At 38.6% G+C, this 17,701-nt stretch overlaps 2 protein-coding genes across 2 annotated transcripts in view; one reads left to right on the top strand and one right to left on the bottom strand.

Moving 5' to 3' along the window:
• The window catches only part of Rec114 (REC114 meiotic recombination protein), a 108,761-nt gene extending 96,333 nt beyond the window's left edge, over positions 1 to 12,428 (top strand). The window contains exons 4-6 of the mRNA XM_015480449.2: positions 3,374 to 3,583; positions 8,121 to 8,207; positions 12,194 to 12,428. Coding sequence (XP_015335935.1) covers positions 3,374 to 3,583; positions 8,121 to 8,207; positions 12,194 to 12,358 — 462 coding nt within the window. The 3' untranslated portion in view covers positions 12,359 to 12,428. The remainder of the gene's footprint in view (positions 1 to 3,373; positions 3,584 to 8,120; positions 8,208 to 12,193) is intronic.
• A 25-nt stretch (positions 12,429 to 12,453) lies between these two features.
• Nptn (neuroplastin) overlaps positions 12,454 to 17,701 on the bottom strand; it is a gene marked incomplete at its 5' end in the record, with an annotated part of 67,159 nt that continues 61,911 nt past the window's right edge. Inside the window, 3 exons of the mRNA XM_048793207.1 lie at positions 12,454 to 13,475; positions 14,008 to 14,082; positions 14,866 to 14,887. Of these exons, the coding sequence (XP_048649164.1) occupies positions 14,022 to 14,082; positions 14,866 to 14,887 (83 nt within the window). The remainder of the gene's footprint in view (positions 13,476 to 14,007; positions 14,083 to 14,865; positions 14,888 to 17,701) is intronic.

Genomic DNA, 17,701 nt, shown 5'->3' with positions numbered 1-17,701 from the left:
TAAAAAAGAAGTCTGTGCAAAATGGCATTTTCTGTAAGTTCTTATAACTTGAATTTAAGTATTTGGTAGTAGGGTGGATACAACTTATCATGTAAACCACAACTTAAAATACAGTAATTATGAGCTGACCTCCTTAGATAATCGAAACTGGAAATTTGGGGCACTTCATGACTGTGGGTATAATTCATTTCAAAGCAAATTGTTCTTTCTGACTTTTAAGTATTAGTATTACAAAAAACATCTCTTCAAGCCAAGCAGTCCTTTTGGTTATCCATTGTGATACCCCATGCCATTAAGGATGTATGATGAAAATACAACTTGTTTTCAGATTTTTTTTCTGATGTACATTGGCTTTATCTTGGGTCCACATGCATTGAAAGGAGTATTTCTGACTTCAGATGATAAGCTGAAATTCTGAGAATTTTATAGAAGCAAACATGGAACAAGACCATCAGATATATAACCTCCTACCTTTTTGGAAGTACACTCCAAAGCAACCTTAACTATCCAAACTGATACTTCCTGCCTGGAATCTTGCTCCCTCCCTTCCTCCCTTTCTTCCTTTTTTTTTTTTGGTGGTGGTAGTAGGGGGTGTTGGGCCTCATGCTTGCTAGGAGGGCTCTACCACTGAGCTACACCCCAGCCCTACCAAACTGATTCTTAGTGCACTCACATGTAGGTGCCTCTAGACTTACATAATTGGTCTCAGATTTTTTACTCTGTTTATAATTAGTATCTGTCTGCATGTACATACAAGCTTTTCAGCTGGCTATGAAGTACAAGTTTTGATGTGTTGTTACTCAAAAGGTTAATTAGACAATTACAAAATCCTAATAGATATTAATAATAAAAGCAAACAGATATTACTATAAGCTGAAAGTATAATTCTCTTATCAGTTCTTTTCCCTTCCTCAGGGAAAGTTAGCTTTTAATTACTCTTCATAATTTGGGGATTATTCATCCAAGAGAAAACTGGCTAAGGGTATTGAACAGGCAATACACGAAAGAAAAAATACAAATGACCAGTAAGTGTAAGAAAAATGTTCAGCCTCATTGGGCATGGTGGCTCACACTTGTAATCCCAGTTATTTGGGAGGCTAAGGCAGAAAGATGGAAAGTTCAAGGCCAGCTTCAGCAACTCAGTCAAAATAAAAAACAAAAAAGTGGTAGAGTGTCCCTGGGTTTAATCCCCAAAACGAGAGAGGGAGGGAGGAGAGGGAGGGGGAGGAGGATAATTCAACCTCACTTGTAATGAAAGAAACAAAAATTTTAACATCCATGTTGGTTAAAGTTAAAAGGAATAAGAATCTCCAGTGTTGGAGGGTTCAGGGAAATGGGTACATACTTTTAGTGGGAATAAATTGATCCTCTCTTGCTACAGGGCAGTGTGGCATTATGTACCAAACTATGAAATACACATATTCTGTGACCCAGCAAGTCTGCTTTTAGGCATTTATATACAAAGATGTATGTATAAGTGTGCTTAACTCAAAGCTTTTGGTTTATAATAGGAAAAAAGGGTGGAAATAACCTAAATGTTTGTCAGTAGGGGGCCAGTTAAATAAAGGAATACTCTTCAGCCTTTCAAAGTAATGAGGTACACTTCTATTTTTACATACTTATTGTTAAATAAAAAATTAGGTTTCAGAACAGCAGTGTGGCTTAAAATATACGTACACAATATATATAACCTATATATTATGTATTATATATTTTTACATATTTATGTACGATTTTATTATTATATGTACATAAAACATGTGCATGCATATGTGTATATATGAGAATATTTCTTTTTCATAGTTTTTTCAGTATCAAAGGGGGTAATGATAATAGATTACTTTTACATGCAAGGAAAAAATTAATTCAAACTTTCCAAAAGAAGCCAACATTATCAATAAAAAGGGGTAGGGACATCTATTCTTCTGACTGTGATACCTTACAATTTCTGAGTCATGCCCAGTGCCCCAGAACCTAAACACATGGCTTTGCTTAATGGATTTTTAAATTATTTGTGAAGTCCTGGGAATTGAATCTAGGATCTCTTCATGTTAGGCAATTCTACACCACTAAGCTACACCCCTAACCCCTTGATGAATGTACTGAAATAGTATAAATTGTGAATAGGAAAATCAGGGACTATTTGCTGATAGAAACTTTCAGGATTTCAGTGGCTTAATTAGAAATGTTTTCACAGTAGCAATGTGGTTTATATATTCACTAAGTGAAAAGGACTGTCACTATGTTGATATTGGCACGTGCATTTCTTTACAGAAGAAACTGAACAAATACAGTCCTGTTTGGGGTAGCTTTTATCCAAGTTGACTCATCTACACTAGACAGAATATTAGACTAGAAAGAGGATACTACCACTAAACTAATGATTCTGTGTTATGTTACAGTTTGGGTCTGTTTTTTAAACTTAAAATCAAGTAACTTTGTAGCTGGCAGATTTTACTAAAATTTTAATGGCATCTGTTCACACAGGGACTGGGGTCTTTAATTTGTTGTATGAGTTACATCCCTTGGCAAATTAGCAAAGGGATGTAACTAATTTGCTAATTTGCCAAGGGATGTAACTCATACCAAATTAAAGACCCCAGTCCCTGTGTGACTTGTGTGGTGGTCTGGCCTCCCAAGGATAAAGGGCACCAGAGATTATTTATGACATTTGCTGTCAGCATTTGCCTGTACCCTCTTCTCCAGTACTAGTTAAGTTCACTGCCTTGTTTAATGTGGCATCTACCAGGTTTGTGCTTTCATTTTTTCAGTTTAGAAATTTTTTGTTGAGCCAGATTATACAGCATTATCCTGATTCTCCATTTAAGGAATTTGAAGCTCTAAATTTTGTATTCCAAAGCAAGACAAAGCATTGATCTTCCACTGCAGCCATGTACAGACTTTTCCATTTTTGCTGGTATTAGTTCCCTAAGGGAAATGAATTTCACTATGAGGAATAACTTCCAGAGGGAGAAGGAAACAAATTTTTGATTTCTCTGTACCTCCACTAACAAGCAAGGATTATTGCTTCCACATGTGCTGCTCTGCCCTTTCCAGGCAAAGGGAACCCACTCACTAGAAGACCCTACAATAAATCAAAGTCAAGGCGGGGTGCAGTGGTGTACGCCTGAAATCCCAGCTTCTTGGGAGAATGAGGCAGGAGGATTATGAGTTCAAAGCCAGCCTCAGCAACTTACCAAGGCCCTGAGCAACTCAGGAGACCCTGTCTCTAAATAAAATATAAAAAAGGACTGGGGATGTGGCTCAGTGATTCAGCACCCCTGGGTTCAATCCCTGGTACCAAGAAAAAAAAAAATCATGATCAAGTGATACGACAAGGGTCTCTCAGGATAACTTTTGATTTGTCAAACAGAATAAGAGCCGCATGTTTCGCATACAGTTTGGTGGGGAGTCCAAGGAACAAGCGATGGAACACTGCTGCAACTGTGTGCAAAACCTGTCCCAGTATGTAACTGTTCAGATGCCCGAGGGAATCATTCAGGAGCTCCATCCAAGACCTGGCCCATGGGCAGGTGGAAGCCAAGGGAAGGACTGTGCAAAGAGGTCCCCAGTGCAGCATGGGGTAAGTATGCTGGGCGTTGGCCATGCAGGAAACCTGGCAGTGTAATGTGTGGATGGGCCCCCAAATCTCAACAGAATTGTCAGACCTATTGGGTTTGTAGTTCAAAGATACCTAATGTTGAGTGACTTTAAAATTGGAAGGCCAGTAACCACTGTAACTGATTATAATCCTAGAAATGAGACAGGGAGTCTCAGCTGCATTCTGGGTGTCACTACAGAACAGTGCTTCCCAATGTGTGGTCCATGGACCCCTCTCTTGAGGTCCTTTCACCTAGCCCACAGGTTGTTATTTACATAATAATAAGACATTGCTTGCCATTTTCACATTTTCATTGTCCACATGGATGGGACAAACATCCTGAGTACAGCTACTGTCAGTACAAACCAAGCAATGGCACCATGCTATGCCAGCAGTCAGATTCTTCACCGGTTACTCCAGTAAAAACAACCATGGTTTTTTTCAGGAAAGCACCTGAGTGGCACTTGCATCGTGAGCTGCACTGACTGTTCTCTTGTGGCGCATTACCACTGCACCAGGGTACCCCTGACACAAGGGTCATTCAGATTTGGGTGTTTGATGGAGGCCTTCTCAAAATGAATGAAGTGAGCCTCTCACTACAGGATAGCAACTGGTAGTATTTATTGACAATGATAAAATGGAAGCTTTCAAGTAGAGTTAAAATCTTGGAAAGCTTGTGTCGAAACCATATGAGCTTCACACTTTCCTAATCCAGGTGACTTTTCTGAGGGTGCTTAATGAACATGACATTTTTTTTTTAAATAAACAGATGACATCATGAAATGTGTTAACCTTTGGAAGATTTGTGTAGTTCATTGAACTAATATTTTCCAAATGACCTGTGCATTTGCTACAAAATTATATGTGGATAAAACAGCTGTTCAAAATGCTAGATAGACCAGTGGATTTTAGTGTAACAGTAGTTCATTACTGTGGTTTCAGATTTTATGTTGCATAAAACATTTAAACAACCACCACTTAGGTTTGGGTGTCATATCAAGAATACCTGCAATTATATGAAAAAGCTGTTTTAAAATACTCAGTCTTCCATCTTCATGTGTGTGTAAGGTCAGATTTTGTTTGAGTACTTGAGCTAAAATGACATGTAACAGCAGATTGCTTGCAAAGGCAGATAGAAGAATCCAGCTACTTTTTATTGAGCTAGATGGTAAAGAGATTTATAGAAATCTTTACATTTTGTTTTTAGAAAAGTGTTATTTTTATAAAAATGTTTTTAATGTTAATATCCAATGAGTTTTAAGTGAGTAAAGTTTTGTTTTAATTTATAACTCAAGTGAGGTGAGGCCCTCAGTATCATGTGAGAGGGCAAGAGGATCTAGAGATAGAAAGTTTGAAAGTGTATCTCAGCATTTGTTGGGCACAGCCCCAAATGTTGTTAAAATGAGCATCTACCTCTGCTCTGGAGATGGATTTCCAGTTCCAAGTTGGGTTTTTTGTTTTCTACTTTGAGAAGTGATTTTCCAAAGTCTGGTTTTCCAATCCCTTTATCTCCTTAGTTCCCCTTCACCAAGACAATTCATTTTTGCTGTTTGTTCACAAAATTTCTTTTCATTCACCTTTTGATGTGAATATAAATGTACATTGTCTGTATTGTCACTCATAATTTCTCTTAGGTGAACATTAATTTACATTGTAAAGTTTTTTTTTTCATTAAGCATGTGCTGATTTCCCTCTGAATGTGTTTGGTTTGCCAGATTCTGGTGTTTTAGTATTCTTTCCCTTCATTTGATCTTCTTTGTGAAAATGCTGGAGCTTGTCTCACAGACACTGGATCCAATTACATACAATGTGTCTCATCAGCTCCTGCTATATTCTTTAAGAGTGCTCTCCATACAAATGGGATGGGATGGTTTACTGTGAAGTACTTTATTGCTTATGAGTCCTTGCCCTCAAACTGAATTTTTTTTTTCCAGTTTTCATTGGCCATTAGATTCAGATTATGTATAATTTACCCAATGCCTGGAGTGTAGCAGCAGGAACCCAGTAGGATCCCACGGTTTGGGAACTAAATTTGGAATGCCTTATAAAAGTAATGAAGACACATTAGGCTACTTAATTATCTAAATATTTTAAAATACAAGATAAATTGCAGTTGTACCCCATGGCAATGCATGTAGGCTGAGTTGTGAGCTAGTGCAGATGAATTCTCCAGCTCTCTGATTTTAAATGCTGGTCCTAATGTCTACACAGAAATACCCTGAAAGTGGTTAGAAAGCTTTCATGTATTTTCTTGGGTCTATATTCAGGGACTCTTCTGATATGTAACTTGCTGTTCTGACTAGATGAGAGAGCATGATATTGTACAAAGACCACAGGCTTTGGAATCCAAACAGATTGAAGCTAGAATCCTGGCCCTAGTTCTTGGTAGCTCTGTGATCTCTGCAAGCCACCAAGCCTCAACTGTAGAATGGCAGAAGTAAAATTTTGCATAGAAAAGAATGAGTACTGCACCTGCTAAACCTAACCTAAATCACATTACATTATTGCTATTATTTCCAGTATTGTTACCTTTTCAGATCTGCCTTTCCTTGCAAATGAACCAATTAGCATCCAGGTCAAGTAGGGAGAAGGTTCTGGGTACACAACTGCTGGTGCCCTGGTGGCCACTTTCTGCTGGACTTTTTATGCTAATAAAGGGAAGAGTTCACATGCAAACTGCAATCCCCCTTCCTGTCTTTCCCAACCTCCATTCTGGGGTGGGCCTGGGTGCTTCACAATATCTGTAGAGCAGAAGACAAGTTGGAGAGGTCAGTTCTGGACTGCAGACATAGAGGCACTGCCTAGAACATTGTCTTCCTAATGACAAAAAAAATTCTGAGATGGGCCCCTAATGGTTAGTGTACACATTTGGTGTCATGATCCTTTTCTCAGAGTTTACCTGAAGAGTTGTAAGGTGTGGCCAAGTTCTGGCCACCCTGCTGCTCTCCTACATTCAGGTGTCATTTTTCCAGTACCTATATATGTTTTAGTCTAAAATAGTTCCCTTCTTTGCAAATAGGGATAATTCCATGTCTATTTAAAAGTTCTTGAGTCATTTCCTGGCTCCTGTTGTAGTTTTTACTTTTCCTCAGCCTTGTAATTTTGTTAATTGCGGCCTAACCAGGTGTTTCTGAGGGCTCCTGAGGCAACCCAGCCCACCCCAGAATAGAAGGTAGGAAAGATAGGAGGGGGGCACTGAAGTTTGTATGTGAACTTCCTCCCTTTGTTAGCATAAAAAGTTCAGAAGAAAGTGGCCATGGATGCTAGTAGTTGGATACAAAGAATCCTCCTTCTCTCTGCAGTTGGTGGGGTGGATTGCCTCTTCCTAGAGCACACTAGCCTCAAGGGCTTCAGTCCCACTTGGCCAGTGTTTTTGGCATAGAATTTTGGGTAACATTGTTCTCAGTTGTTTGAATTGTGTGCGAGCTGAATTTATAGGTATCCTAAGAAAACTCAAATATTAGACCTGGAAGACTAGATATATTAATTTCTTTTTATAAATGAGAAAACTGAAGAAATTCAACAGAGAAATAGGGCTTGTCTATAGGCCCTTTCTATCAAGTGCCTTGGTCTTTTTGCTCATTTTAACATTGACTAGTTTTGTTTTCTTCCTTTCTGTCCTCCCATTTCTTTTGATACTTCCAATTTTCTACCTACTCTCAAAATGCAGGTGTCACACAGAAGACAGAATCTGGCGTTCTCTGCCTCCCCTATCACATTGTTAGCTCACCTAATGCAAGAACACTGCTTGGCTGGAGATAGCAACTGCCACAAGTGTTTCTGGACAAGCACTGAGTGAGCAGTAGCTGGACCTTGCCCCTCTAGACTCCTCACATTATTCCCACAGAGCCACCAGTTTCCTTTCCTGTGACAAGCACTAGCACATCCTCCCTTCCAGTGCTGAGCTGCAGGGTGACCAGGCTTCCTTGCTTGGTTCTCACTAGGTTTTATGCTACTAGGGTGCAGGATCTCTAGCTTGTTCCTTAACTCCCATCCCCACATTGCACAGTGTCTAATATAGAGTACGTACAAACAGTTATTGAGTGGGAATATCTAGGAATTTTATTGAACTCATTCCTTCAGAATGTCTGAAATGAAAAAAAAAAGTTTTATTAAAAACACAGTTGTCTCAAAATTATAGAATTTTTCTCTTCATTTTGCATTTCTGCAATTAACACATTACACTGAATAGCAAGTTTTAGAAGGTGCAAATGTCAGTCAGAAGCTGGGCCTCGTCTGTCTGCCTACTTCCCTGGGTGCTGCTATGACTCTTGGGCCAGTCCTTTGTGGGCCCGGCCAGAAGTGTCTGATGAGAAGGTAGCTAACAGCCCAATAGACACTGAGAACACTAGGAACAGGTACTTCTACGTGGTAGATAAGTAACCCATTACCAGCATGGACCTACATGGAGCATGACTAACAATTGCTTTACTGACACTCTTTTATTTGAAGAGAATGTATGTCCACTTCAATGGCCTGTGTCTTAAGTCTAGTCTCCTAACTACATATTTTATTCTAGTCCCACCAGAACATGGAACAGCAGAGGTGTGTGGCAGCCAGCACAGGCACTGCAGAGGAAAGGACCTCAGTGATGCAATTAGCTCAGGTAGAGCCTGTTTCTATGTTGTGTTCTTGTCATGAAAAGCAATGGTCCCTAAGAATTTGTATTTCTGTTTACTAGAACAGAAACCTAAATCGTTATTATAGAAGGTAATGTCAGAAACAGGCCACTGTCATCCACCCCTACTGTGAGATTAGACAGCAAGGCACATATGCAGAAAATCCCTAAGGAAATAAAAAGAGTTGAACGTGAGATATAAAGGTTAATCACCATTTTCCCAAAAAAAAAAAAAATAAATAAAGGGAACTATTCTAAAACAATTATCAAAGTGAATGTGGAACTAAATCTCTAGAGGTTTCTGTAGGGACAAACTCTTGAGTGCTCAGACCTCAGCTAAGGGTATGTAGGAGTCACCTAAGCTTCCTAGACTGCTTTCAGACAGTTCCTGGCCTCTTGCAGTTTGCTATCACCAAAGTGTCCTCCTGCAAAAACCTCTTCATTCAGAATCACAACTGCTTGATGTTCTCTCTGCTGGGAGCTCCATGAAGACTGTCTCCTTCATCTTGGCTGCACTGGGCAGCAGGTGCTCAAACCAACAACTTGTGCTTTCCACAGAATTCTGCATAGAGTTCATCAATATTCAATATTCAGTGGTATAGAAGATATGGGCATTTTCTCCATCTGGCTTACCACTAACTCACAATAAATGGACATTCACAAAATAAATAACTTGAGATCGATAAAAGATTTGGACTGAGGGGTGCAGCTGAGTGGTAGAATACACGTTTACAATGTGTGACGCCTAGTTTCAGTCCCCAGCACTCTTCCCCCCAAAAGACACAGACTTCTTGTCTGTTTCTTTTAATAACCCAACAACTGTGACAAAAATTTAAAACTAATTTTTTCAGCAGCAGGGAAGACTTCAATGTCCATATTGGCCTTGGGGTTAGGGGTTGAATCACAGTTTCCAGCAATACTCGAACTGCAAAAAGTCAAGGAGAGAGGCAGGGTGTAATGTCCTCACAAGGGAGGTATCAGTAGCCTAGTTTATTTATATAGTATAGAAGAACTATATACAAATGAGAAACAGCATGAGGCTGGGCTTGAGACTCCGTTATGAATTTGCTCTAACCTTTTGGACAAGTGATCCTATGTAAACTGATAAAACTTTTTAGAAGGCAATTTAGCAAAAGGATTATATCCAATTTAACATTTCATTACCTATAATTCCATTTCAGCTACACAAAAATATATACATGGTAGTTCATTGGCTCCAGCTCTGTTGGGAGCTGCTAACTTTTGGCTCTTTGATTTAGTTATTGTATTGATTCTTCACATTAATCCTCTGAGGTATGTGGTTTAATTCCTTTTATATGGATGGCATGATTTAGTCTAGGAGCTATAATAGAAATTATGTTGTTTTTAACAAATTGGGAACAACATAATGTTCATTTAATAGGATACTGAGTAGCTGAAGTGGTGAGATTAAAATGTAATTAATAATAGTGATGTTGCCCCTCTCACTGACAGGGAAAGATACTACAAAGCATTTTTTTTTTTTTTTTAAGTGGCTGTAAGTCTGATGTATAATCCCAGCAACTCAGGAGATAGGCATGAGCAAAGCAAGGTGAAACCTTGTCTCAAAAAAGGGCTAGGAGCTGGGAGCAGTGGCACATGCCTGTAATCCCAGTGATGGAGGAAACTTAAGGTGGGAGTACTGCAATTTTGAGGCCAGCCTCAGCAGTTTAGTGACACTCATAATAAAAGGAGCGAAAAATGTTCCTCAGTCGTAAAGCACCTTTGGGTTCAATCACCAGTACCAAAAATGAAAAGAAAAAGAAGGCTGGGGATGTAGCTCAGTAGTAGGGCACTCCAGAGCTCAATCCCTTGTACTACAAGGGAAACGAGGAAAGCAAACAAACCCAAAACAACTACAAAACAGCATCATGACCACATTTCTGTAATAAACACATGCACTACTTTTAGAAGGATATACACTGGCATGTTAAAAGTGGCTCTCAATAGTGAATAGGGCTCCAAGTTGTTTTCATTTTTTCTATATAAATTTAGGTAGAATGAAAAGCTGATATGAATTTAGCAAAGTAAATTTCTATTATAGCTCCTAGGGAAATGTCAATTGTACACTATGCACTAAATCATGCCATCCATATAAAAGGAATTAAACCACATACCTCAGAGGATTAATGTGAAGAATCAATACAATAACTAAATCAAAGAGCAGCTCCCAACAGAGCTGGAGCCCACCATTATCACCACAGGGGTTCAGAATTGCCAGATCTTCCAATTGTCAAGCACAGTCAGATTTTATTTAAACTCTCCTAATAACACTCGCAATTTACTCAACTGGTTTTCCTTTTGGGGGGGAAGGGAGTAGGGCAGGGTACAGGAATTGAGCCCAGCACTTAACTGAGCACTTAACTACTGAGCCACATCCCCAGCATGCCCCCCCACCCCTTTTTGAGACAGGGTCTCACATAGTTGCTTAGGGCCTAAATTGTTGAGGCTGGCCTTGAATTTCTAATCCTCTTGCCTCAGCCTCCAGAGTGGCTGGGATTACAGGCCTGTGCCAATGTGCTTGGCTACTCAACTGGTTTTAAAACACTACAAATTACCAGAGAAAACATACAAATGTAATATAATCACATGAAAAAATGCTCAATATTATTTGTTATTAGGGGAATGCAAATTAAAATCACAATAGATATCACTGTATACTTGCTAAAATTAAAAACTTACAACACCAAGTGCTGGATGGATGAGGAGCAATTGAACAGGAACACTACTGATGGAATGTAAAATGATATAGCCACTGTGAAAACAGTCTGGCAGTTTCTTACAAAGTTAAATAAATACTTACCATATGACCAGCAGTCCTACTCCTAGGTGTTTACCCAAGTGAAATGAAAACCTATGTTCACACCAAAACCTGTATATGAACATTTATAGCAGCTTTATTCATAATTGCAAAAAGCAAAACAACCCAGTCTTCAATCAGAGAGTGCATAAGCAAACTGGTACATCCAAACAATAGATACTTGGCAATAAAAAGAAATAAACTCTGCATATACTTAACATAGTCTCAAATGCATAATGCTAAGTGAAAGAAGACAGATTCATTCAGATGCTCCTCAACTTAACAATGGGGTTATATCCTGAGAAAACCATTGTAAATTGAAAATATCCTATGTCAAAAATGCATTTAGTATACCTGATCTACAGAACACATTACTGTACACTATAGAATGTTGGTGGTTTCCCCTTGTGATCCTATGAGTGATGGGGAGCTGCAGCTCACTGCTTACCACTGCCTGGGTAGAGATCAAAACGTGAAGTACAATTAACGTGTATTACATTATTTATCATCATGAAGTACAAAATTTGTAAGCTGACCCAGAGTAAGGCAGGTACCATTCGTACTATGATTTCATTTAGAGTATATGCCATTTTGGAAAAGGCAGAACTATAAGGTATGGTGATCAGTGGTTACCTATATTAAGGGTTTGACAAAAATGAGGGAATGTTGGGGGATGTGAAATGTTCTGTATTTTGTTTTGACTATTTATCAGATCCCTTATATAGCTGAAAAATGACATGTGTGAGCTAATTGTGTCCTTTGGGCATTCAGTTTGTACCCTCTCTTTCTTCCCTTCAGAACCTAGCTTCCACATGATGAACTACTCCCACCCATTTGGCCACCTATGTGATGGGAAGATGAACTAAGCTATACAACTATATCCATTGATAGGTTTCTTGTCAGTCCACACAATATCAACACAGTATTTATTAGCAAGATCTCAACTTTACAGATCATTTGAACATGTCTGAAATACTTTCCTTAAGGATACAATCTTATTTGCTATGTATTCAGGAAAATATAAATACAAAATGGTGAATTTAACAGTAGAACTATCTCTTTGTAAAGCTAACAACTAATCTTTGGTATGTGTGTTTTCTTATTCAGGGTTTTACTTTTTCTCCTATAATAAACTATTCTTCTGGTATCCCTGCAGTCTATCCTGGCATCGGAGGAGCTGCCCTTTGTTTATGAACAGTCTGCCTGGGGTGTGGAAGAGTTGGGCCCCTTTCTACGCTTGTGCCTCATGGATCAAAACTTCCCAGCATTTGTGGATGAGGTAGAAAAGGAACTGAAAAAGCTGACGGGGTTAAGAAATTAATGTTCTATGTAAATGCATAAACCTAAGGAACTTCTAAAGTATTGAAAAATGCTTTCTCCTAAAAAGTTAAAGATAGTAAAGAGTATTATTCCAAACACCTTTTGTCAATGTTTTATTGTTAAAAACAGGTGAATCCACTTTTTAATACATCATTGCACTTCAACAATTACACAAAACACAAGTACATGCATCTATAGTTACGTACTGCATGAGAACCTGGTCAGGTTATAAAATCTACCATCAACCATTAATCAATGTGAAAAAATAGTGTCAAACCAAAAAGTATAACTAGAGTTGCATAGTTTCACCATGCTATAACATCTCAAGGTCATTGAAAACAAAAGGTAAATTATAAAATTTGCCTTGATCGAATATACAAGAATAGTTCAATACATCAGTGCAAAAGGATTTAAGAATTTACATGATTTAACAGAAGAAAAAAATAGTCACTTAAAAGCAATCATACATATATACTGCAATTCATTATATCCCTTCAGTGGACTATTCCATCATATTATTAAAGTTGTAGGTTAAGCCCTTAAAATTACAGACTTCAGAATTTATAAATTATCTATCTTTATGTACCATAACTGCACATTTCCTCATCTGACAACATACAATAAGGAATGAATATCAGCATTTTAAACATGAAACAAGCATTTATTTTATTTTGGATTTCTCCCACCCCAAAAAATATAAATATATATATATATATATTTATATATTGTATATATCTGTAGGTTTTGAGTACTTTACAAAAATGTATCACTAGATGGCAGCAGTGCATTTTAGAGCTTTGCCAATTTAACAGCTGCTTTAAGTAAAAAATGGCGCATGCACGATCTGGTCCTCAGAGGACCTTTTCACTTCTATTTAAATATTTTAACAAAGGAAAGAAAGCAACATTCACAGCACATCAAGCCCAAAATAGTTTACACCTTCTACACTGAAGCACTGTTTAAAATGTACCTGGCTAGGTCACCCTTATAGGAGAGGCTAAATAAGGCATGCTTTAGACGGTCATTGTGGTGTTGCTCACTTTGAAAAGGGAGACCAAAGAGGTCCAAGCAGAAAATTTAGCAGGTCATGATGCCACCAGTTTCAGGAACCTAAAGATCTGTGGGGGGAAAAAAAATGTATTTGGAAATTAAAGGGAATATGCACTGTCCTTCAGGACTATACCAAGCACCACATAAAATAAACTTTGATTCAAACAGCATGCTCAGGGATGTGGTGTGAAATTCTGATCTCCATGTGCCTAAGAGAATGGTATCCAGCCCTGTTGCTTCTTGGCCACTGTCCCTGTCCTTGCCCTCAGAAGTAAAGCAGCACTAACAGGCCTCTAGGAACAACTTGCCTAAAGTGACAATTTACTCTTTTTCTCTTTTTTAAAAGATATAAACCAAGTAGTGCAAAGTATTTATTTTGAAACATCGTATGTATTCTGAAATGGAATTTATGTAAAAGCTGAAAAATGTTCCTTTCTGCCACTAAATTGAGCAGAGAACTTGTTTCAGCAGAACCAACTGCTCTGAAATGAACTTAAAAGGTCTTACCACATAACACCAACTATTGAATTTGTAACAAGGTCAACAGAGGTAAAATGCAACTGAATATAATTTTTTAAATTTCTAGAAGGCCATACTTACATTATAAGCAGTACTTAATTTGTGTTTCTCTGGCGCAAGTTTTTATCTTTGTGATTGTTGGTAGAGTTGGTTTTCCTTTGGAGGAAAAATTGCATTGTGAGTTAAACTAGTAACAATGTTTGAAACACATGGAAATACAGGGACTCTTTCACTTACTGCCATCCCTGGTATAAGAAGAAACTTTACTGCACAATATTAGTTTGTAACAATATACCTTATAAAAAGTTCCTACATACTTCAATTAATAGATTCTTTGACTCCCAAGGCAGACAACATACAGGCAGCTTGCCCTTTGATTTCTAAACTACATTTCAGAACTATAAAAGTGAGTAACATTTACTCCACTGAACACCCCTGTTATTTTTCAATTGATAAAAGACAACCATTAACTGGCTGTTCTGTACTGTCAGTCATTTAACTAAATACTTGCATCTTAGTCCCTAACTCGAGGATAGATTGCCAGACTTGGACTGCTCCTACACTTGCAGCTCCATCTCTCTTGGATAGCAGTAATTGTTAATGGAGCTAACCAGTTGATCCATACTATCTTATAATCCAGATTAAAATTAACTTAAAACTTTAGGCCTCACATATAGTGGTCTAGTTCAGCATGTGTAACGTGCAAAATTTTAACAACTTTTTGCACAGTAATACACTTGCATGGCTAAAAACAAGATTGCAACCTGTCCTGGGAATCAAAATGGTCTCAGTCTTTGTCTGGTTAAGAAGTCTATGTTGCAACGATATTTCTACTCACTGTCTTCCCCTAAGAATTTAGCTACTCCATTTGACAAAACTGTAAACACAAGATAATTCAATCAGAAACCATTAAAAGTCAGTGTCCAATAAAGTACTTACATTGGCCCAGCTGGTTCATCATCTATATGGGTGTTCAATTTTTAATAAATCCACGAAAAATAAGAGAAAGAAGAAAATTGTTAGATTCTGCATAAGGATTAATAGGATAGCTTACTGCAAGTAGCAGACATGGCTATTCATAGCATTTATTAAAGGCCATTCCATCTGGAGGTGCAAAACACTCATGGAGTTATTATTTCTAGATTCAAGTTTTAATGGCAGGTATGTTGTTTCAATGGTTTTAGTTAACACTTTGAATGCTTGTCATGAAAAACTGCAACTGTAGTGGACAGACAGGCTGAAATATCATTATACTCATCTTGTCCCCAAGTTCCAGTGGTTCACTCTTAAATAGATGAGAAGACAAACCAACATTTCAGTTGTAAAATCCTGCTGTTTGTTTTCTTGTGGTGAATGCATGCAGTTTTGGCTCAATCCTGCAATGTAAATGGATGTGTAAATCCTATATGTTTAGCCACACATCCTTACTTCCCCAAATGGCACAGTTTTTCTGTTTTTGGAATCTTTAGGAGAGTCTTTAAGTCTGGAGATTGAGAAGAGGAAGCCATCATAGTTCAAGCTAATGCTGAGTCAGCCATGCTGGACTATGCCAACAATTAGCATATGCATACCAGAGGATGTTGAGACACTTCAGGGAGAGCTAAATAGTGACATCCCTCTAGAGAAGACTTCAGATAGAAAGACTGGCTCACTCTTGTGCCCTGGCCAAAACCAGAACACCCATGAGATATCTTTTTTAAATCAAAAGGCTTATATGAGCTCAGAAGCCTTTTCAAATTGATACTTTATGGTTCTCATTAGGTTTTCTTTCATGTTTCAACTAGGGGCAACTTGATCCCTTTCAAGAAGAGATACACACTTTTTTTTTTTTTTAATCCACAAAGGGGAGGGAAACAAGTAAGTGCTCTTAGTTTGTTTTTCCTAAATGATTCAGAACAGTTTGATTTTGCTGAAGGGTTCTAGAAAAACTCTCAGCAGGATTCCACAAGGGGGCTTGGTGCACATGAAGCAATTATGGAGGTTACAATCTCAGTGTAGGCATCTGCAGGAGCACATGTTGGGAGTAATGTCTGTCAGAGGGAGACATTGCTCCACCTGTTCCTTCCAGGCAACGGAGAGGCAAAGCCACCGCCAGCACACACAAGTGACTGGAGCAAAAAAAAAGGATTAAAAAAAAAAGAAAGAAAGAAAGAAAAAAAGAACCAACCACAAACCAATGACTCATAAGCCAAAACAATAGGCTAGCGACACACCAGTGTCCACAGGAGTCCATTACTAACAACGGTACACTATCAAAACAGGTACAGCAAACAACGTACGACTCCAGGACACCCAAGACATTTATGTGTGCTGTGTGTATGCGCAGTGGAAAGATACAAAGACATACCAAGTACTAAGACACACAAGCCCAAACTAAACCCTTCCCTCACGACAGCCTACTGTGCTCAGCATCCAGCCAAGCCAGCTCAGCTACATGCTAGGAGCTAAGCACCTCAGGGATTTGAAGACAACACAGGAGCAACTTAAAAGTATTTTTAGTGCTCTAGATGTGCATCCCAAAATACAAAATTCTAATACAAGGAAGCCAAATTGAATATATCACCAATTTAGTCCCAACTTTAAAATAAAAAAGCAGGGCAGGGAGAATCACAATAGCCACTCTTCTTTTCAAAGCATGACACTATAGGCAACCAACCCAAGCACCTCAGAACGCAGGCTTTTTTTCTTTCTCTCTTTTTTGGTGGGAGGGTATTCTCTGGTGCCAGATTAGAAATGTCACTTTCCAACCTAACAAGACGGTAACATGCAAAGGGCTTACATGTAGGTATTTCAGCAACAGTGCCTCTGGCATAGCTGCCATGCCTCTGAGTGGAGCAGCCATGATTCACACTGGGGTCTAAATCCCAGGAGCCCTCTCAAACTCTCCCCAGATTCACTTTCACACTGACAAAGAACAAAGAGCCTCCTGTCTCCCTCCTCTCCTGCACTGAGTTACTAAGTGCAGCACCACTCTCCTTTATAGGTCATACAATAAGTAGGTAGGTAGATAGATAGATACCAAAATAATGACTTGACCCCTAAAAAGGGAAGTCAGGAGAGAGGGAAAGAACAGAACTACAGAAAAAAGGTACAAAAATCAAAGTAAATGAGGATTAAACAGCAAACTGAAATCCAAATTAGTTGTGAAAGTGAATGAAGTAACTTGAAGAAAAGTGTTAACATATGAACTGTGCATCATATAGACTGAAGCGGAGATTTAAACAAACTCCAAAAGCATGCATATCGCTCACTTACCACCATGTTTTAAGGGTTTGATGCAATTGAGGGGGGAAAAAAAAGAAGTCATAGTAACCGACAAACATCAACACACCCCCAAACCCTCAGGCCAAAAGAGCCGCCTAACAATGACTGTTCTCTCCACCTGGGAATTACTCACAGCCACTGGCTAAATGAGAGGAAGAGGACTGGGGGGAAAATGGAAACAAAGATGCTTCTGGAATCCACATGGTGAGAATGAAGTTCTTGGTGGAGCTGCTGCACACACTGGTTTTCTGCATGTTTAAAATTTCCCCACTGAAGGTACCATAGCTCTCCTCTCCCAACACCCACCTCATAATCTAGAAAGGGTGCTCTGTGATGTGTAGTAAATAACAGATTGCCTGATACAGGATCACCTCCAAAAATGATAGCTTCAGAGTCAAAACAACCCAAGAGCTGACTCTGGTCAAAGTTCCTTCATCACTGCATTCATATCACTGAAGAAAAGGTTTTATATTTCTAAATCCACTTAAAATTTTGCCTGGTTTCAGCAGAG

This window comes from Marmota marmota, unplaced genomic scaffold (genome assembly GCF_001458135.2).
Source record: "Marmota marmota marmota unplaced genomic scaffold, marMar, whole genome shotgun sequence".
NCBI classification, from domain to species: domain Eukaryota; kingdom Metazoa; phylum Chordata; class Mammalia; order Rodentia; family Sciuridae; genus Marmota; species Marmota marmota.
Note: the sequence above shows the minus strand (reverse complement) of the source record. Positions and strands in the feature narration are given on the sequence as shown.